Below are 22,754 nucleotides of genomic sequence, written 5' to 3'. Positions count from 1 at the left end.
AACGAGCTGAAAGAGGGCAAGACCGAGCCTTGCTGCGGAATCGGCGACGTACTAATTTTGGTGAGGATGATTACAACATCGACGTTACTTTAAAAATTATCAAGGAGTTTGACGGTGACGACCCAACAAAACTGGAGGGGTTTTTGCGAAATTGCAAGCCCGTATTTTCCCGTGTACGAGAACGAGATCATCCATATTTATTGGAACTGATTTTAACCAATAAATTGACGGATCGTGCTATGCGGGACATGAAATACAAGGAAATTCAAACAATGGAGCAATTGGAGACAGAGTTGGAGGCTCTGTATGGTACGAAAAAATCCATAGATTCGTTACAAATGGAGTTATCCACTTTGAGACAACGAGAAGGAGAATCTGAAGGAGAAGGCAAAAGCAAGTTTCGAGACTGGATTGCATGGACAGCTACAGGTGCTTGTAAGGGCCAGGGCTTTCAAAACACTGCATGAATCAGTCATTGGAGCTATTGATTTAGCTAAAACATCGAATTTGCAATTAGGAAAGCCAAGAATTTTTGATGGGCAGAGGGTAGAGAAAACTTGTTACAGGTGCAACTTGGCTGGTCATTTTTCAAGAGACTGACCCACTCGCGAGGGTTCCACAAGGCTTCCTCGAGGAGAGGGGAAGAGAACATCGGTAATGCAGTTTGGACCTGTTTGCAAATACTGCAAATATTCGGATCACGAGGCAGTGGATTGTCATAAGCTGAGAAACAAACTGGGACTGTCAGACGATCAGGCGATTCTTGTGGGAAAGAAAGAATCAGGCACTGCGAAACCACGTAATTTTGCAGGAAGTAATGAGAGCTTAAAACTGCCAGTAGGAGCATTCCAGATTTGTTGAAAATTTATTCTTATTAGTGAATTGATTTAGAGAGAGAAATTCAATTTTAATGGTTAAAATTTTGTTATCGTTGATACCAATTTTTTTATTTTTAAAAGGGGAGGAGATGTTGTACTCAGCGTGGGGTGTACTTATAATTATAGTAGGTTCTAAGCTTAAAGGGATAAATCCCATCAATGGTTTATCGGTATTTAAAGATGAGAATTTATTACATGATTAAAATTACTGTGTCATCTGACTGATTACAAAGAGTTTACGACTTGTGTACGCGTCGGAGTCCAATTCAGGTCTGTTCTGTGCAGACCCAATCGTCTTTTAAATAATACATTAATTGTTTACATTTCATCACTTGGTCAGCATAATCCAGTTACGCTGGTAAGTGTCACGCTGACAATGCTGTATGTCCACATATTAAACAATAACGCAATTGACCAAATCTGGGGCATAACACTATGTCCGATCCTTTTTTTCCAACATCTGGGGTGCCTCAAGGTTCAAATCTGGGTCCGCTGTTCTTCAATATTTTTATAAATGACATAATGGCTGAGCTTGCATGTGAGACCTCGATCTACGCAGACGATGCAAAGCTATATAAAATTATAGACTCTGAGGATGATGCCATCAGCTTGCAGGCCGATGTGAACCGGTTTGCGGCTTGGTGTGCTTCAAATTTATTAGATTTGAATGCGAATAAGTGTAAGAAGATGTCATTTTTCCGTGGACGTACTAGGATTGAAACAAGCTATATGATAAATGGGGTCGTCATTGATGATGTTGTTGAGTATCGGGACTTGGGAGTGATTTTTGAGTGCAGACTGAATTTCAATACGCACATTGTTAGTACGCTTACGTCTGTGATGAAGTCTATTGGTTTTGTCATTAGAGTGTGGAAAGATTCCAAAAATATGACCACGATAAGACCTCTCTATTTGAGTCTTGTCAGACCTCAGATGGAATATGCATCACTGGTATGGAGTCCAATGTTTAAGAACATGATTAAGAAAATTGAGGCGGTCAACAAGAGGTTCCTTAAATTTATGTGTTGGAAGAGAGATGGCATTTACCCCGAGAGAGGTTGTGAGTTGGTGGATCTTCGTGATCGTTTCAATTTGCTCATGTTGAGTGAAAGAAGGTTAATTACAGCCATTTTGTTCGTGATTAATATTGTCAGAGGTAACGTTGACTGTTCTCAATTTCTTAGTCTGTTGCCACTCAGGGTACCACCGTTTAATTCAAGATTGAATGAGTTTTTTTATCTACCAGAATCGAGAGGCAGTGTTGTTTTGCCACTACGGTATACGTGTGATTCTGTGAATAAGTTTATTGATTTCTGTGATGACTCTATTGATATTATAATGATCCCTCTATCCTCAATTGCAATTAAAGCGCATAGCTTCGTCAAATCCCTCAGAGAAACGTAAAATAGTGTTTATATGCCATTTATTTTGATCTGCCACCATCTTCCTCAACTGATATTGTTTGGAAATATGTGAATATTTGTTTCTATGCGATTATGATGTAAAACGATTTGACCTTGTAATTGGCCTAGGCTGTTGGGTCTCTAATAAATAAATAACAAATAACAAATAACGAAAATTCGCCGGTCGCGGGTTGATTCCCGGGTTAATCAATTTATCCATGGTGTCGGCCCAAAGGACCCCCACGAGAGGACCGGGTGGGTGAAAGGGGTAATTAATCCGCCATTGATTACGTAATTCGCAGTGTCATCCGCGGAGTCGCGGGTTGTTTCGCGAGTTAATCAATTAATTTGCGGTTTTGGACTGCAAGGGTCTCTATCAATGATCTGATCAATCTATCCCGTGGGGATGGGTGGGAGGAAGAGTGAATTAATTCACAGTTCACGGTGTAATTAGCGTTTTTGATTGAACATATTTATTCATGACCTATCAGTTCCCCCCCCCCTTGAGATGGTCCTAGATGTGTCACATTTGGTGACCACATGACGTTTTTTAAACTTGCTCGAACTTGAGATTTTCGGCATCTTGGTATTTACCTTCTTCATGGAAAATCGTTATTTGTAATGGTGCGTCATTATTTATTTAAGAAAGTGATGGCTGCAGATGTAGTGTATTTATGTATATATTGAGATTTCCTGTATTTTGATTTTTACCATTCCATGGAAAAACTAATCTTCCTCCTTGAAATCCCCAACAATTCGGACTTCTCCTTCTCCTTGAAAATTTCCAACAATTCGAAGACTTGCTGAACGAAATTACGAGAGGCGCACCAAAGTTGGAGTACTTGGGTGGTGAATACAACGACATTAAATTCCACGTAGATGGGAAGGGAGATGACACTGCAGCTTAAATTACAAATAAATTGAACAATAATTTCATTTTTTATTTTTTATTAATGATTTTTTTCTTTATAAAATAATCTGGTGCGAGACTGATTACGATGGAAAACCGTGGGAAGATATTCGAGCGCAACCTTTTGTTTACTTAGACTTTCGCGGCTATTGCTGTACACCTGGGAACGCATGGGTACTCACAACCCTAAGAACATGATGTTTGACAAACTGGAGCAGAGTTTTCGGACCCTTTGATGTCTTATCGCAGCGCGAAGATGAAATGTTATCCAGGACATTTTTCAGATATTTTTTTTTCCCACGAAAAAAAATGTTGCTATTTTGCTAATAATTTTCCATGAGTCACATGGTTCTTTTTCAACCAACCACGTGGCATTTTCCAGAGGGTTCGAGCGTAGGCACACCCACATGTGCATTTATATAAACAAATTTCTTCTTGATTTTCCGCTAGTGCTTTAGTGCCTTTATCGTGAACAACATGGATCCTAACAAATAAAAAAAAAATCCTAACGCGTGTAAAGAATTATTGAGATCATTGAAGGATGCGTATGAAATAGTGAAAACGAATAGGAGACCCAGGGAAATTCAACAATGGCTTAATCACATCAAAGGACATTCGAAAGAAATTAATGCATTATTGAAGAGGAGTGCGAGTCATAGTGAGAAAANCCTAACGCGTGTAAAGAATTATTGAGATCATTGAAGGATGCGTATGAAATAGTGAAAACGAATAGGAGACCCAGGGAAATTCAACAATGGCTTAATCACATCAAAGGACATTCGAAAGAAATTAATGCATTATTGAAGAGGAGTGCGACCCATGGTGAGAAAAGAGGTTCAACTTACATGTTAGGACGACTGAAAGCGTTCTATGCAAGATTCAGAAACTTGGAAGTGATAGGAGGAGACTTAAGGGGTAATTTAACTGATAGAGTCCGATGGGGGAACTTACAAAGTATTTTTGACATTCGTATGAGAACCGGTGTAATTATTAACGTGAAAAATGCAGACATACCCAAATTTTTAGATGATGCTAGACTAATGCTCTGTGTACGTTTGAAAAATGCCTTGAAACTGGAAGGAAGGTTGAAAGTGAATGTAGGATTAACATGTAAATATGAAATTAGTAGAGATCAACATCTCATTGAAGAAGAGAAATATTTGAACACAAAAAAAAATTCTTAATGCAACTGATATTGGATAGTGGTTCGAAGAACACATTAGAGAAAAACTTCTTGTGAAAGCAGATAAGTTCCAGGAAAAAGACTCCGGCTGGAGATTAGTTGACGTAATTAATTTGGAAGTGAACACGAATAAATATAATCCATTGTGGGGAGGATCTACCTTCATTGAACTACCTGAATAGATTAAAAAGGAACATGTAGTTGTGAACATTCAGAATAAAGACGATATCTATTGCTTTTTATTGTCCACCATGGCCGCTCGTTGCAACGTTGGAGATAAGCAACGAACAAGCTCATATCCCTCTGTCAGCACTGTCATGAACAGCTTTGGTAATTTCAAATATCCCATGGCATTAAAAGATATTCCCAAGTCCGAGAAAATGAACGAATTGTCGATTAATGTATATGGAATTGATAATGATGAAGAATCAGGGAAGAAATGGACTGTGCCACTCTATTTGAGCAAAAATCCTCCAACCACCCCGCAAGAGGAAGGAAGAACGATTCACCTTCTCATGATTAAAAAAGAAAACAATCTCGATGATGACCAAGAAAGAATTTATCACTACACATGGATCTCGAATTTATCTCGTTTGCTTGGTGCACAAATTTCAAAAGCTCAACATAAAACACTCATATGTGACAGGTGTTTGTGTTACTTTTTCAAGAAAGAGGCCTACATCATAGGGTCGATTGTGTATCAATCAACAAGTGTCGAATGATTTTTCCCCGTAGTGCTGAAAATTTTTTGAAATTTTAATATTTCAAGAACCAACTGAATGTTCTATATGTTGTGTCTGCTGATACTAAGTGTTTATTGGAAAGAGTTTCCGATGACAATGATCAAAACAGTAAAATAAACCAAAACCATGTGCCATTCAGTGTTGCAATTTATGTGAAATATAGCTATGATGACTAAAAATCGGACCTTTTTATTTATCGTGGGAAAGACTGCATACAGTGGTTCATTGAGCAGTTACGTCTTTTAGCGATAAAAGTTGATGCTGAATTACAGAGAAATGAGCCCACGAACTTGACTTTTGAAATGGAGCGAGCATTTAGTGCAGCTAAAAATTGTTATGTTTGTAGCAGAGCATTCACCGAAAAAGCAGTGAAACATCAGGATCATTGCCACTTCACAGGCAAATATCGTGGTGTTGCTCATCCCGGTTGTAATTTGAATTACACGGAATCGTGTGTAATCCCAGTAGTTTTTCACAATTTATCAGGTTATGACTCACATTTTTTTATTAAACCTCTTGCGAAAGAATTCCAAGGCTCAGTCACATTACTCCCAATTAATATGTGACGGAGAGGGTCGTCAAGGCTCTAAAATATTATTATTGATTTTTTTTATATTACATTTGAATATTTGCGTAAAATAAAATTATTGAGACACCAGGAAGCTACTCTCAATCCGAGGAATCGGGAAGGAAAATTATAAAAATCCTTCTCGATCATAATTATTTTTCTTTTGTCGTCTTCGTCGGGTACAACTCCGAGTCAACGGATTCGAGAAAGAAGAGGAGGCCTTGAGAAAGATCTCTTGAGGCCAGAGAAAATCTAGACTAACCCGTCCAGCCCCACATGAGAGAGGATACGATGATGGCGTCCCTCTACAGGGCATAGCCATTTCTAATGGTAACCCCAGGTGTCTTCAACTGAGGATCCAATGCCTCCAACGCTGGATGACAAAGGTCCCGAGTATCCGGGCCATGAGGAACACCCGAAAGAGGATAATCCCTTCATTTCGCCCATCCAACACTACCAGGAGTCACCAGAAGACTCCTAGACATTAACTCACAGTATAAATATTTTTGTTCATCGATAAATTTTTTGCGGAATTTCGGTTAGAAATCGATATATAGATAATTTTCGTATTCTACGAATTGTGGTAGAAGCTCCTAAAATTTTAAGCCACTCATATTCTTTGTTAGAAATTCCGACTATTATAATACTTCAACATCCAATCAAAATGGTTGTCTCTCAATGAAAGGGGGAAATCCCCCCATGAAATGGCCCAAGCAGGTTGTCCAAGCGGTCCAGCAGCCACTTGGGCAGAGTTGACTCCTGGCTGGCCTAGCGTGCAGTTGCGTCTGCTAATTTAGTATAATTTTCGAGTATTTTGAAGTAAATTTTCTGTATATTGGTCTTCGGAGCTGAGCTTCATCCTGGAGGAAGGTGAGATCTCCAATAAACAGGTGGGCAAAGTACGAAATTGAGTTAAAATTGAAGAAAATTCAACTTTGTGTGGGTTTTTTTTTGTTTTAGCGTCGTTGGGCGAGTCTATTATTTTGGCTCGTTCCGCCATTAGTTGGCGTCAGTTTGAGTTTTGGGAGTTGATGACGACTCTCATCTCAGTTTTCCCAACAATTCTGATGTTTAGTGAAAGACCTTAAGATATTTCGAATGTAAATGTTGAAGCTTTAGGATTTAATTTCACTTTAAGTAGAATTATTAGTATCCTCTCAGGAGATTTTTTTGCTAAGCAGCAAATTTTGTTAGAACCCTATTACAATCTCTAGTTTTTATAGTATTTTCATCGATATTTACGGGAATTAAACCTCCACGAAACTTATCTGTAAAATACGAATTATTCATGTAACATTTAGAACGAAATTATATTTCTTTTTCATCATTTTTCATAACTTCGTGTTTGTCATTGTGGTGTGAGAGTGGAGGAGAAACCCATAGAGGAGGTATCATCCCTCCTTCCCCTTGAGATAAGGATTTTGTGGCTTTCTGAGTTAGCTATAATTTTGATAAATCATATTATTAGTTGAAGATCTATGGAGAGGAGTCGGTGCTCTCTCCTTAAAATAAATACATCGACTGGCGTCCATTTTTGTTAGTAAAATTTTATAAAATAGTAATTTCATATTTCATATTAAAAAATCACGAACGTCACAACTACTTGTAATATATAAATTATATATAATATTATATAACTTATATATTTTTGGCGCCCGACGTGGGGCCACCTATGGTGCTTCTCCAATACTCGAGCACAATCAAGCAAACAGATGAGATCCCTTGAGTAAATTTAATTTTTTATTGTATCACAATGTTTAACGAGAATAAAGAGGAGATTCCACATGGTAGAGATGAGGAAGTATCTGAAGACGAATTGCGTGAACAATTAGGAATGTTGGGTTTAGATACCGTGGGAAATTTTGAAGAATTGAAAGAGAGGTTAAGTAAATTTAAAGAAAGTCCGATTAAATACATTTCCAAGGTAGGAGCTACAATTCCTGAAATTAGACATGCTATCGATGAATCAGTGAAACAAAATCCTGAGTTATCTGAGTGGAGGAATCCGGCACCTTCGCCATCTTCCCAAGAATCATCCGAGAATACACAAAGTTTAGGTGACAAGACAATAGCTTATGATCCTGAATTGGAGTATTATTTGAGTGAGCAAATGCAAAAGAAATGGCATCCAGAACGGCATGTCAATTGGGAGGCAGATCAAGCCTTCACTTCTAGAACTAGACGTTTTTCCGAAACAGAATCTCCTCTCGGTCAATCTTCCCAAGAACCAGCTTCTCAAGGCTATCACACTTCCACTCTCACTCCCTTGAGTGAGCGTGGGACCCCACGTATCCAACTACCATCATTATCAGCTCGACATTATAATGTTGGGGAGAATTCGCAAACATCAAATCCTCAAAGACCTACAAATTTCCCTCAAAAATTCGGGGATCCCCAATCTCAAATTTACTCTGAACAATCTCGAGATCCTAGAACTGAGTTTTCCCAACGTGAATTTTTCTACGGAGGTCAAACCTCTAACTCAAGAAACTCATTTTCTCGTGAGCCATACTCCAATCCTATCAGAAACACGAGAGATCAATATTGCAATTTTTCTGAATCTAGATTCAGGAGAGCCCCACCACAACAACATTCCTATTCTTTTGATCATGATCCTGGAAACCGGAATTATCAATACTCACAATTTGAGAGAGATAGAGACTCTCAAAATCTTTCTAGACAATTTGGTGCTTACCAGGAGCCCCAATACCATCAACGTAACAACTTTTTTGGACGAAACCCCAACGAGGAAGATTATTTTCACTCGAGGTTTGGGAATCCTTTTCCAGACTCTGCTTACTATTCCTCGTTGAGTAGGGCAGTAGAACAGGCTAGGAATTGGGGGATGAAATTCGCTGGAAAGCCGTTCGAAGATGGGGAAAATTTCCTGACAGAATTCGTTGAGAGGTGCAATAGCAGAAGAATAAGGGAGGGGGATAGATGCCATATCCTCTCAGAAGTATTGACTGATAAGGCATTATTGTGGTTCAGACGTAAAAGATTCACTGAGTTGAGTTGGTTAGATTTCGAGTATCAATTTCACAAGACCTTCTCCAAGGGGGGCACTGGAGCCACCCTTCAGCAGAAAATCTGGGATAGGAAACAACAACCTGGGGAAAGTGCTTTTGAATATGTCACAGCAATGGCTGACATGTATGCTAGGTTGCCTATGCCAACACCAGAATATATGCAGCTCGACAAAATTTATCATGGATTTCATGGTGACTATTTGTTCTTTTTGAAGAGACATCACTTTAACTCTTATGATGAGCTCTTGGAGAGGAATCTGGACATTGAGGACAGTTAGATTCGTGGTAATAAAAATAAAGCTACAGTGCAATTTGGAGTACAATTTGTTAAACGTCCCCAAGAAAAATCTAAGAAAGACAAAGTTTGTATCATTGACGAGCCTGAAAATGGTAATAAATCAACTGATAAAAAGATTGATAAGACTTCAACTCCCACTTTTGGTACGGGAAACAAGTCGAATCCAACAAAACCTAAATTAGAAGTAAATAACAAGAGTAATCCTTTGTCAAAACCAAAGCCACCCACGACTCCAGCTAAACCAATTCAACCTGAGGCCAGGGAGAGTACTCCAAAAGGTACTACTCCGGGGTATTAATCATTACCAACTCCAGGGTTTTATGATTGTTATCATTGTGGAGCGCCAGGCCATGGTATTGTAAAATGTCCTCGGGCTAACGAATTAATTTGCTATGGTTGTCGAACACCAGGTTTTACGAAATTTACTTGTCCCCAGTGTAAGGGAAACGACCCACAGGGCGTCTCGAAAGGGTCCGGGGCACGTCCTGGTCAAGATTAGACCCTAAGAATGATGAAACTAAAATTAAAGATTTCCCCCGAGAATGTACTAATCAACTCCCTAAAATTTTTGATAATGATTATGATAATTGTAAAGTTTCTGNTACTTGTCCCCAGTGTAAGGGAAACGACTCACAGGGCGTCTCGAAAGGGTCCGGGGCACGTCCTGGTCAAGATTAGACCCTAAGAATGATGAAATTGAAATTAAAGGTTTCCCCCGAGAATGTACTAATCAACTCCCTAAAATTTTTGATAATGATTATGATAATTGTAAAGTTTCTGAGAAGATTCCTTCAGGATCTTCCCAGAATACTCCTCTAGATGAGGAACAAAAAAGTTCAAATCAGTCGGTCAAGACTGGAACTTTTGATGAAATTGTAGTTATTGGTGATGACAAAGTTACTCGGACTTTGTCTAACCCTCGATCTACCCTAAAAAAGGGGCAGAGGGATTCAGATCAGCCGGTGGAGGCTGGAACCTCTGGCATTGAGAAATTTAAGTTGAAGCATGAGAGGAGTCAAATAGAATCCTTCCCTGGATTTGCTTCCCCTAAATTTTTTATAAATAAGGGGCAGAACAGTTCAGATCAGCCGGTAGAGGCTGGAACTTCTAATAAGTCTAGAAGCAATGATGAGTCTGATGTAGATGACGACTCTGAGGCAGAAATTATATTAGAGCCAATTCAAGTAAAGTCGGGAGATAATTCTTAGAGGGCTAAAATTAGTGCAAACTCGTGGAAGAAAATTAAAGTTATAGATAACGCAAAGTCTAGAGTAAAATCTTTATGTCAACCACCACTTATTGTTCAGAATGACATGCTTCCTCCAACCTTGAAAAGAAATCAAGAAGAGAAAATTTTGGTCCTGAATTGTTTGCCTAGCATAAATCCAGGTTATAAAATTAAAATTAACATTCAGATTGGTAATCGTGTTATTAAAGCTTTGGTGGACACAGGAGCTTATAGCTCCCATTTAGGTTCTGTAGGTCAGGAGATTGCTGAAGAATTAGCTCTCCCGATTTTTTCCACTCCTAAATCAGAAGTCGTAGTAGCTAATGGCGACAGAATATCAGTTTTAGGTGTCATTCGGGTCCCAGTCACTATTGTCGACCTATCCAAGGTGATGGAGTTCAAAATTACTCCTCGTCTTACCACTGATTGTGTGCTAGGAATGGATTTTGTAGTGTTGTTTGGGTTTATCATTGATGGTTACACTGGGACCTGGGGTCTTCAAGGTCTCCAGGAATGTTATCCATTTTTCTCTCCAGGACCTGATGTATCTGAAGAGGACGTTTGCTGGATGTTAGCAGAATTAGATGAAGTTCAAGAAATAAAGTTGAAGGAATTTTTGAAAGTCAATGTAGAGTTACCATTACCTGACGAATTTGGGGTAACTCATCTGGCTGAACATCATATTGATGTTCAGGGACATCCTCCTATTCACCAGAGATGTTATCCATTTTCTCCTCGTATTAGAGAGGCTATTCATGAGGAGGTTAGGCGTATGCTCAGTGAAGGAGTCATTGAACTCAGCAAAAGTCCCTGGTCTAGTCCAATTGTCATGCACTTGAAACCCAATAATGCTTATCGATTTTGTCTAGATTTTCGTAAAGTTAATAGTTTCACGAAGAAGGATGCTTATCCATTACCTCGTATGGAATCAATTTTAGATCGTTTGAGAGGCGCTCGATACATCTCCAACATTGACCTTAGCCACGCCTATCACCGGATTCCCCTAGAGGAATCCAGTAAAGAAATTACAGCATTCACAGTGCCAGGCATGGGATTATTTCAATTTACTCGAATGCCCTATAGCCTGTGCAATGCTCCTGCGACTTTCCAAAAGCTTCTGGACAAACTCATTGGGCCGGAAATGGACCCCAATGCTTTTGACTATCTTGATGATATTTTGGTAGTAACGTCAACTTTCGAAGAACATTTCGAGATTTTGAAAGTCGTTTTGGACAAAATCAGAGCTGCAGGACTAGTTATGAATCGGGAGAAGAGTCACTTTTGTCAATCGGAGGTAAAATACCTCGGATTTATTATTGATCAGCAGGGATTGAGGGTGGATCTTGACAAAATGGCTCCAATTTTGAAATATCCTGTTCCAATCAATAAAAAAGAATTACAGAGATTTCTGGGTATGGCAGGATGGGATCGGAGGTTCATTCTCAACTTTGCTGGAATAGCAGCCCTTCTTCATAGCATCACTGGCTCAAAAGCTACATGGGAGTGGTCTGAATCCCAACAAGAAGCTTTTGAAATTCTTAAGGAGAAATTGTGTTCTTCTCCGATCCTCAGCTACCCCAATTTTTCCAAGCCCTTTATTCTCTATTCAGATGCTAGTGACATTGGTCTGGGAGCTATTCTCCATCAGGAATTTGATGGCCAAGAACATTTGATAACTTATGCTAGTAGGAAATTAAGAGATCCAGAAACTAGGTACACTACGATGGAGAAAGAGTGCCTGGCTATCATCTGGGCAGTGCATAAATTCCGCCCGTACTTGGAGGGACATGAGTTTAGTGTAGTGACAGATCACTCTAGCTTAACATGGTTGAAAAATCTTAATGATCCAGTTGGGGGGCTAGCTAGATGGTCGATGAGACTTGCTGCCATCCAGTGTAAAATTATTTATAGGAAAGGGTCTTTAAATCAAGCTCCAGACGCATTGTCACGTATTGAGTGGAATTTTGATGAAGACGATGAGGATAAAGAAGATTTTGAAACGTTTTTGATGGCTCTAGACGATGATATTGAGGTAGCACGTTATGAGGAACTGATGGCAGAAATTCGAGAAAAACCTGGGGAATTTCCTAATTATAGACTAGTGGAAGACAAAATCTTCGTCTTCCACCCAACACCCTTGAAGGAGGAGACTGTTGGTGATCTCGATTCCTGGAAGTGGTTGGTACCTCCTCAGGAACGTCGTAGAATTCTAGTAGAAGTTCATGATAATCCCAGTGCTGGTCACTTGGGAATCACAAAGACAATTCAAAGGGCTCGTCTTTCTTACTATTGGCAGGGTATGAATGACGATATTAAAGGTTACGTGAAGACTTGCGATAGGTGTCAGAGGATTAAAGTAGTTCAGAAGAAACCAGGTGGTCTTATGGGGGTTAGAACTTATGGGGAACCTTGGTCCGTGATTTGTGTTGATGTTATGGGTCCATATCTGTACCCTCCTTGGCCAGCTTATCTGCCTCTTCATTACCCAGAATCCCATGGTGACCTGGCACCCAGGTTACGGTGACCCGGTTGTTTTTACCCAGTGTGTCCAATGCCTGCCTGGCTGTCACTGCAGATGAATATTTTCATCTTTTTTGTGTCTCTCGCGTTCAGATACTCTGCACACTTAAGTATGCCCAGCATCTCTGCTTGAAAGACGGTTGAATGATGGCCCAGCGGAAAACTCTCTCCGAAGCCATCTTTCAGACGGTAGATGCCTGCCCCAAAACTTTCATTGAAGCCAGAGCCGTCCGTAAACCAGTAGTCCTCTCTTGGTCCTGGTTTACGTTTCGAGTCTAGCCACTCCTGTCTGGGTGGTATACTCGTTCTGAAAGTTTTCCTGATCTGATACTTCCTAGGAATCCTATCCGTCTTACCTATGAAGGGTCGATCATTGATTAGGCTAAGCCTTGTATGGCCTTGGCCCGTCATCTTCCATTCTAGTTGGCACCTTAGTCTATATGCAGTTGTGGTAGCACAACTCACAACCCTAAGGTCGAGGGGTGGGATACTGAGTGCTATTTCTAGCGCCTCAGTAGGTGTCGATTTCATGGCTCCTGTTGCAGCCCTCAGGAAGGTTCCCTGTAGGCTTTTCAACAGGTTCCTTGTTTCCGTCTTACTCACCCTCGGCCACCAGACGACCGCAGCGTATAACAGTCTCGGAAGTAGAACTATTTGGTAGAGCCAGAGCATCATTTTAGGATTGAGTCCCCATGTCCTGCCCACAGCTCTCCTGCATGCCCACATAGAGGCAAACACTTTATTTCTCTGAGTACAGATATGTTCTTTCCAGCTGAGTTTATTATCCAGGAGGACACCCAGATATTTCACTCTGCTGGTGTAGTTAATCTCCGAGCCATTTAGCTTCAGAGGTTGGATCTTTTCCAGTTTATAATTTCTGGTGAAAACCAGGATTGTTGTTTTGGCTGGATTTACCGATAGGCCAGTTACCCTGCACCAGTCCTCAATGATATTGAAGGCTGTTGCCATCAGGTCCCTTAGCACCCTCAGAAATCCGCCTTTCACAACAACTGCCACATCATCGGCGAAACCGATGACGTGGAAGCCGGCCTCACTTAGTTGATTTAGAAGTCCATCTACAACCAGGTTCCATAGCAGGGGCGAGAGAACTCCCCCCTGCGGACAGCCCCTAGTCGGACGTCCCTCCACACATACCCTCCCATGTCCTGCCGACAGTCTTCTGCTTTTCAGCATGTTTTGTGTCCAAGCAATGATAGTCTTGGACACCTGTCGTTCTTCCATGGCTTTTTCTATAGCCGGATTCGAAGTGCTATCAAAAGCCCCCTCAATATCCAGAAAGGCGCCTATGGCAAAACCCTTGACCGCCAGTTGTCCCTCAATCAGTCCCACCAGGTGATGTAAGGCGGTATCTGTTGATCTTCCCTCTCTGTATGCATATTGACAGGGGGAGAGGGGTCTGTCAGCCAAGGGCCCGGCCTTGATGTGTCTATCCACCAGCCTCTCCAGGGTCTTCAGGATGAAGGATGTGAGGCTTATAGGACGGAAGTCTTTTGGTTTTATATAACCGGTTTTTCCCGGCTTGGGAATGAATACTATCCTAGTCTCATTCCACACACTAGGGACATGTTTCAGGGCTATACTAGCTCTGAGTATCTTGGTTAGGGGTCCCGTGATAGTCTCTATCCCTTCCTGTAATAGGGCTGGGTAGATCCCGTCTGGTCCCGGTGCCTTGAAGGGTTCAAAGGTTTTGATGGCCCACTTGACCCCCCAGGGCTGCACTACTTTATTTGCCAATGCCCAATCATGGGTTTCGTAGACATCCCTCTGATTTTGCATTGTTTCTTTATCTCTCTCCTGGGCCTGTATGAAGCCTGGAAAGTGGGTGTTCATTAGGAGTTTCAGAGTCTCTCCCATGGTTTCCGTGTGGCTGCCATCTGGTGCCTGTAGGCTCCCTAGATATGGAGTCTTGTTTGTTCCAAGGATTTTTGCCAGCCTAGAGGTCTCCGATTGACTCTCCACATTGCTTGTGAAAGCCCTCCAGCAGTCCTCTTTGGCTGCCTTTATTGCCTTGTTGTAATCTGCGAGCAAGCCTCTGTAAGTTTTCCATGCGTCTTCCTTACGGGGGCCCGCTCTCATGTTCTTAGCTTTGTTAAAAGCTTTTCTAGCTTTGCCCCTCAGCCCACCGAGCCTCTCTGACCACCAAGGAGTCTCAGTGGGCTGCCCTTTCGGGATAAGCTTGCAGTTTGTCTCGAAGGAGTCCATGATGGCCTGGTTTAGGGCAATCGAAGCCTCCTCCAGCTGCTTTTTGTTGTTAAATCTGAGGATGATATCCCTGAGATTGTCAGATAGACTCTCTCGGTAATTTCCCCAGTTTGTTCGTCTTGGGTTTCTCACCCATTCCGTTTCTTTCACTGTGTGGATGGACATTCTTATGGTTTGATGATCGGACGCTGAGAGGTCCTTTGAGACCCTCCAGTCCCCAATCATGTCTGCCACTCTATCCGTCCCCAGAGTGATATCTATGACCTCCTGTCGTCTCCGATCTATGAAGGTAGGTTCTGACCCCCTATTAAGGATGTTTAGACCGGCCCCCATTATGAATTCCTGGAGGCTTTCCCCCCTGCCGTTAATGCCGGTGCTCCCCCATGCTACATGGTGCGAGTTGGCATCACAACCTAGCAGGAGTTCAAGTCCCCTTTCCTTCACATGGTTGCATAGGTCCTTTACTTTTTTCGAAGGAGGTGGTTCAGCCGAGTCATAGGGCATGTAAACTGACCCTACAACCAGGCTCATTTCCTCGCCTTGTCCCAGGCCCAGATCCACTTGTGCCACAGCCAGGTCTCCCTCACTAGCCTGTGAACAGAAGAAAGAGTCTAGTCCTTTAATAACAATGCAAGATCTAATTTTCTCCTGAGTGTTTGCGTGATAGATTCTGCCACAACCACTGAGGCCCTTAATAGCATTGTCCACTATCCATGGTTCCTGGATCATTGCTATGACAGTCTGCATCCCAGCTAACAGCCTGACTAGAGTAGCCGAGGCTGCTTTGCTGTGGTGCAAATTTATCTGTACAATGTGCACCCGGGTTGCAGCCATAATGATGACTACTTTCCTGGTACCTCTATGTACCCTTCTTCTGACTTTCACCACGGTCTTTCGCAAGCAGCTTGACAGTTGCTTTTTGAATCCCGCAGTGCAGTCTGAAGTTGCAGGCTTTCAGAACAGAGAGTGATCGGTCGTCTATCAGCGCAACGAAGTGGGCACTTTTCGCGTCCCTACTCTCACTGCCCCGAGCGACAACCCACTCTCTGGCCTGCAGTCCTGCATTTTGTTTCTCAAGGAAGCACAGTGCTTCTTGAGCGGTTAGATCTGGGTCTTCCACGTGTAGTACAACCCTGTGCTTCTTGGGAAGCTCCGAGGCTGCGACCACACGTACAGTAAGTCCAGCTATTTTGTTTTCGGGGAAAAGGCTTTTCAGCCAATTTCCCGTTTCCTCATCAGTGCAGCACACCATTGCCACACCTTCTCTTTCCCAGACACCGTTGAAGGTGGGTGCTTTCACCCCGTCAGGTAACGCCAGAATGGCCCTCTTCAGGAGTTTCTTCACCTCCGTTACCTCTTCAGTGCCCAGTTTCTGATCCGGATATGACTCCGGCATAACTGCAAACTTGAATGAGCTCGTAGTGTTCTGAGCATATGTGCCCTGATCCTGCGTTCTCATTCTCTTTTCTTTCGGTCTGACTGAGGGGCTTGGCGTAGTACGCTCTGATGGAAGGCGTTTTATTGCCTTCCTCGTAGCCCCCTCCCCCCTTCCCTCATCGACCTTCGCTGCTGCATCCGTCAAGGTTGCAATCGCCCCCGAGGTTTGATGCAGCTTCGCTCTCTTGCGACGTCTTCTCTCGGCTCCACTCAGTCTGACCCGATTCACATCGGTACCAGACTGGTCAGCCTTGTCAGACTTCGTGTGTTCGCCATCGCTGGCCCCACCCGAAGTTGCTTTTTCAATATTAAGATTTTTTAAATTGGTTTCCATTTTAGTCCCACGAGTACCGCGGTTAAGCGTTTTCACCTGGTGCATTGCCGCGATTGCCCAGGGCTTGGCTTGTCTCGGGTGGGTTACACCCAAGACTACTCTCAGAGGTCGCCCAGGTTTCTGAGAGGCACCGTTAGCGACACAGCTCCCCCTCCCACGCATCCTTAGGCACGGTATGGCCGAGGCCATGGCTTACGCCGCTCTCACACACATGGATTGGGTGGACTCNTGACCCGATTCACATCGGTACCAGACTGGTCAGCCTTGTCAGACTTCGTGTGTTCGCCATCGCTGGCCCCACCCGAAGTTGCTTTTTGAATATTAAGATTTTTTAAATTGGTTTCCATTTTATTCCCACGAGTATCGCGGTTAAGCGTTTTCACCTGATGCATTGCCGCGATTGCCCAGGGCTTGGCTTGTCTCGGGTGGGTTATACCCAAGACTACTCTCAGTGGTCGCCCAGGTTTCTGAGAGGCACCGTTAGCGACACAGCTCCCCCTCCCACGCATCCTTAGGCACGGTATGGCCGAGGCCATGGCTTACGCCGCTCACACACATGGATTTCCCTCACACGGCCTGCTTGGTATGTCCTTCGCAGTGGGAAAAACTCTTATTAAAGATCATTTCCAGCGGGATCATGTAAGGCGTTGGGAGAAAGTTGCGACCCGCAGACAAGCGAAACTGCTTATGAGAGGGCAACTAAGAGTTAGGACCAGAACGCTTCTGGAGTTGCACAGAGGGGATCTGAGGGTATCAGTAGGGCTCCTTACGGGTCATACAGCTCTCAGAGCTCATCTGTTCAAGATGAACCTTGCAGAACAGGAAGACTGCAGACTGTGCGGAGGCGATAAGGAGGGCGTCATCCACATTTTATGTGAATGCCCCCCATTAGCACTCCGTCGCTATGAAATCTGGGGCCAGGCTTTCCTGAAACCACAGGACTTACAACAAGCGGCTGTCACCAGCCTTATTAGCCTAGTGAGAAACACAGGGCTGGGGCTGTGTGACTGACCGAAANCCTCCCAATGATCGTCGTCATCGATTCATTGTGGTGATTGAAGATGCTGTCACTCGTTACATAGTAACAAGAGCTACAGCTGATGCCACTGGTGAAACTATTCGTGACTGTCTTCTCGATGTTCTGTATGATTGGGGGACCCCTGAGGTCCTGCATACAGACAATGCACGTGCATTCCTCAGTGATATTATCCGAGATTTCTGCACTGAATATCGAATCATTTACTCCACCACTCCGCCCTATTGGCCTCAAGCAAATCCAGTTGAGAGAGTCAATAGAAATTTGAAGACTTTGATAGCCACGTATATGACTAGAAATCATTCTGATTGGGATCTGCACCTGAGAGACATCACCTATGCTTATAATATAGCTCCTCACTCGTCTCTGGGAAATATCAGTCCAGCCTACCTAAATCATGGAAGGGAATTAAGACCTTTGCATTTCAGGGGGTGAGATTCGTCCCCTCCCACATGAATTGAATGATCAGGATGTTGATTGGAATCAACGTATGGCCAATCTCCAACAATTGAGAGATCGAGTTAAAGAATTTTCATTGGACGCTTCCGTTAATCAAAAATTTTATTACGACAAGAAGCACCGTCCAGTTGTCTATAAAGTAGGAGATCAAGTTTGAAGAAAAATTTCGTGCTGTCATCAGCTCTACATTATCTAGTGGGTCGTCTGGCCCCTAGGTATGCTGGACCCTTCACGGTTCTCGAAATGGTCTCACCTGTCATTGTCGAACTGGTCGATATTAACGGTCGGTATGCAGGGAGACATCACGTCTCTCGCCTCAAGCCGTATCACACTCGTGAGGCGCCGCCCGTTGAGAATCGCCCAGAGGTATAGAGGTTACGCCAAACAAACAAGTCCACTTTCTAAATCTTCTTTACATTCGAACGATTTGATTGATTCCAAAGTAAAAGCTTCTGAAGAGAATAATGACTTATGGAAGGATAAGGAGTACAATCACCCAAAAGTAAGGATCGTTAATAATTTATTTTTGTATTAGGAGAGTATATTGAGTTGAGAATAAATTTAGAGGTTAAATATTTTTTTTTTTCGGAATAGGAGATCAATTGGCACACGAGTTTATTTCTCGGCTCGTGCCAGATCTACTTCCCCACCAAGTCGACGAAATGTTGAAATTCGGAAGGAAAACGAGTATTTTCCAACTATCGAACAGGGACCTGTCGAAGAGATCGTGCCAGGCTAGGAGTTAATCGACGTTGAGGTTCAGCAGAATGTCAATCCTGTAGATTCACTGCAGAAGGTCCATTCCGATGACCTTCCGCAAAATTTTAGTGAGGAAGAAGAGATGTTGGACGAGTTTTTGGCTAGGGTACTCAAACCTCCTCCCCCATCTCCTGAACCTCCAAGGAAGAGAACTCAACAGAAGAGGAAACCTCCTCCAAAATCTTTGTTTTCAAGGAAAGGTTATTCCATTGACTACTCGGGGGAGTTGGGATGCTGGAATTGTGATAGCGAGGAGCACAATTTCAAACAATGCCCGATACCATTGAAGAGGAGATTCTGCGATGTTTGTGGTCGTCAGGGTTATGATGCTAAAAATTGCCCTTCGGGCAAATCCACCTCTCGAGGAAGTCACAAACCTCGCCAATGATGGCGAAAAACTGTTCAACATCATTATTTTTTTTTTGCTATGCTATTTTTTTTTTTTGTATGCTCATTATGTTAGGAAGGCTTAAGTTTGGGGGTTAATAATGAAGTTAAAATGTAGAGTAAAAGGTTTTGTAATATCTTACAAGTTAAAAATTGACCATAGACTGACCATAGTTCTCGGCTGTGAACTTACTAACGAGAAATAATAGATATTTTCGTCAAAACCAAAGTTAATCTAATTAATTTTCTTATCGTTTGATTTCTCGATACTTTTTGGATTCTATTTTTTTTAAAGTCACATCTAATGAAGAATCATGATAGAAGGAATGAAAGACGATTGTCGGGCCCCTTCTCAATGGAAAAGTCTCGTTCAATCTGTGACTGACGCGTGATTGTTTACGGATTCATTTCAGATAATGATAAAATTATGATTAATTGTATTTATTTGACTGCAATTTTCTCCTAATATTAAACGTTGGAATTGTTGATTCCGAGTTGATTCTTTCCCGATACTCGGAGTGAGAGAAAGGCCAATCCTCTGAAATTAAAATTAATATTTCCTTTTTCGTTTCTTGCTTTGTTTACTTTGTGTTTGGGATTTCTAATTCTTGTCCAGGAGGACAAGTTGTTTTTAAATAAGGGACGTTGTGACGACGTGGGTCGTCAAGCCTCTAAAATATTATTATTGATTTTTTTTATATTACATTTGAATATTTGCGTAAAATAAAATCATTGAGACACCAGGAGGCTACTCTCAATCCGAGGAATCAGGAAGGAAAATTATAAAAATCCTTCTCGATCATAATTATTTTTCTTTTGTCGTCTTCGTCGGGTACAACTCCGAGTCGACGGATTCGAGAAAGAAGAGGAGGCCTCGAGAAAGATCTCTTGAGGCCAGAGAAAATCTAGACCAACCCGTCCAGACCCACATGAGAGAGGATGGGATGATGGCGTCCCTGTACAGGGCACAGCCATTTCTAATGGTAACCCCAGGTGTCTTCAACTGAGGATCCAATGCCTCCAACGCTGGATGACAAAGGTCCCGGGTATCCGGGCCATGAGGAACACCCGAAAGAGGATAATCCCTTCATTTCGCCCATCCAACACCACCAGGAGTCACTAGAAGACTCCTAGACATCAACTCACAATATAAATATTTTTGTTCATCGAGAAATTTTTTGCGGAATTTCGATTAGAAATCGATATATAGATAATTTTCGTATTCTACGAATTGTGATAGAAGCTCCTAAAATTTTAAGCCACTCATATTCTTTGTTAGAAATGCCGACTATTACAATACTTCAACATCCAATCAAAATGGTTGTCTCTCAATGAAAGGGGGAAATCCCCCCAAGAAATGGCCCAAGCAGGTAGTCCAAGCGGTCCAGCAGCCACTTGGGCAGAGTTGACTCCTGGCTGGCCTAGCGCGCAGTTGCGTCGGCTAATTTAGTATAATTTTCGAGTATTTTGAGGTAAATTTTCTGTATATTGGTCTTCGGAGCTGAGCTTCATCCTGGAGGGAGGTAAGATCTCCAATAAACAGGTGGGCAAAGCACGAAATTGAGTTAAAATTGAAGAAAATTCAACTTTGTGTGGATTTTTTTTTATGTTAGCGTCGTTGGGCGCGTCCATTATTTTGGCTCGTTCCGCCATTAGTTGGCGTCACTTTGAGTTTCGGGAGTTGATGACGACTCTCGTCCCAGTTTTCCAAACAATTCTGATGTTTAGTGAGAGACCTTAAGATATTTCGAATGTAAATGTTGAAGCTTTAGGATTTAATTTCACTTTAAGTAGAATTATTAGTATCCTCTCAGGAGATTTTTTTGCTAAGAAGCAAATTTTGTTAGAACCCTATTACAATCTCTAGTTTGTATTGTATTTTCATCGATATTTGCGGGAATTAAACCTCCACGAAACTTATCTGTAAAATACGAATTATTCATGTAACATTTAGAACGAAATTATATTTCTTTTTCATCATTTTTCATAACTTCGTGTTTGTCATTGTGGTGTGAGAGTGGAGGAGAAACCCATAGAGGAGGTATCGTCCCTCCTTCCCCTTGACATAAGGATTTTGTGGCTTTCTGAGTTAGCTATAATTTTGATAAATCATATTATTAGTTGAAGATCTATGGAGAGGAGTCGGTGCTCTCTCCTTAAAATAAATACATCGACTGGCGTCCATTTTTGTTAGTAAAATTTTATAAAATAGTAATTTCATATTTCATATTAAAAAATCACGAACGTCACAAATAAAGAGAAATACATTCCCTTTACCAAATCGGTCAAATCGACAAGAGTCCACTTGAGATTCATTGACTCATTCCGTTTTATAGCAAGCAGTGTTGATAAACTTTCGTCATATGTATTTAGAGGATGAAAAAAAGAGAATCACAACCAGTCATTACCCCCAAAAATGACGATTCGAACTCGTTACACACAAAGGAGTTTTCCCATACGAATACTTAGATACATGGGAGATTAATTAAATGAACGTTAATTATCTCGGAAAGAAGACTTTTATTCTCAATTGAATAACGAGAATATATCAGATAAAGATTACAATCATGCATGTGATGTATGGAGAAATTTCGACATCAAGACATTCGGTCAATACGCGGATTTATATTTGAAAACTATCTGACTGAAAACTGTGAAAAACGTCTTGTTGCTAATTCATATTTTCGAGAATTTTCGATGGAGTTGTTTCGCCTCATACAATCTGGATCCGCTTCATTATGATACAGCGCCGGGGTTGGCGCTTGATGCAATGTTAAAAATCACTGAAGTTCAATTGCAATTATTCCAAGACTCTGAGATGCTCCTTTTCATCGAAAAAGGCATTAGAGGGGGACTGTCGCAGTGTTCAAACTGATATGGAAGGGCAAATAACCACTACATGGGAGCAGATGAGTATATCCCTGAAGAAGAAAAATCGGATTTGACGTATCTGGATGTCAATAACTTATATGGAACAGCAATGAGTCATAATTTGCTGAATGAGAACTTCTGTTGGATGGAAGATTGGTCATCCCTCAAAGTCCTACAGATTCCAGATGACTCAGAGACTGGATACTTTTTGGAAATTGATTTGGAGTACCCACAGGAATTGCATGAAGAGCATAATGTTTTATCATTGTGCCCAGAGCATATAATCCCTCCAAACGGTCAATCAAAGCTACCAAAATTATTGACGACGTTAAACTAAAAAAAAATACGTCATTCATTATACAAATTTAAAACAATATTGTAGTTTGAGCTTGAAAATTACTAGGATTCATAGAATCTTGAAGTTCTCTCAGAGCTTATAATTTAAAAAATATATTGATTTAAATAGCAATTACCGGAAAAATTCCCAG

General features: G+C 41.7%; 1 protein-coding gene across 1 annotated transcript; it reads left to right on the top strand.

The window, feature by feature from the left end:
• The first annotated feature begins 7,438 nt into the window (after nucleotides 1–7,438).
• Nucleotides 7,439–18,621, top strand: LOC107046631. The gene is made up of 6 exons (XM_015269288.1): nucleotides 7,439–7,955; nucleotides 8,475–8,987; nucleotides 9,057–9,290; nucleotides 9,787–10,196; nucleotides 10,428–12,652; nucleotides 18,465–18,621. Exons 1-6 carry the CDS (start codon nucleotides 7,439–7,441, stop codon nucleotides 18,619–18,621), a joined length of 4,056 nt encoding a protein of 1,351 aa, XP_015124774.1.
• The last annotated feature ends 4,133 nt before the right edge of the window (nucleotides 18,622–22,754 follow it).

Source organism: Diachasma alloeum, unplaced genomic scaffold (genome assembly GCF_001412515.2).
Source record: "Diachasma alloeum isolate Michigan unplaced genomic scaffold, Dall2.0 Dall_scaffold_01616, whole genome shotgun sequence".
NCBI classification, from domain to species: domain Eukaryota; kingdom Metazoa; phylum Arthropoda; class Insecta; order Hymenoptera; family Braconidae; genus Diachasma; species Diachasma alloeum.
The sequence above is the reverse complement of the archived record's forward strand: the minus strand, read 5'-3'. Positions and strand labels throughout refer to the sequence as shown.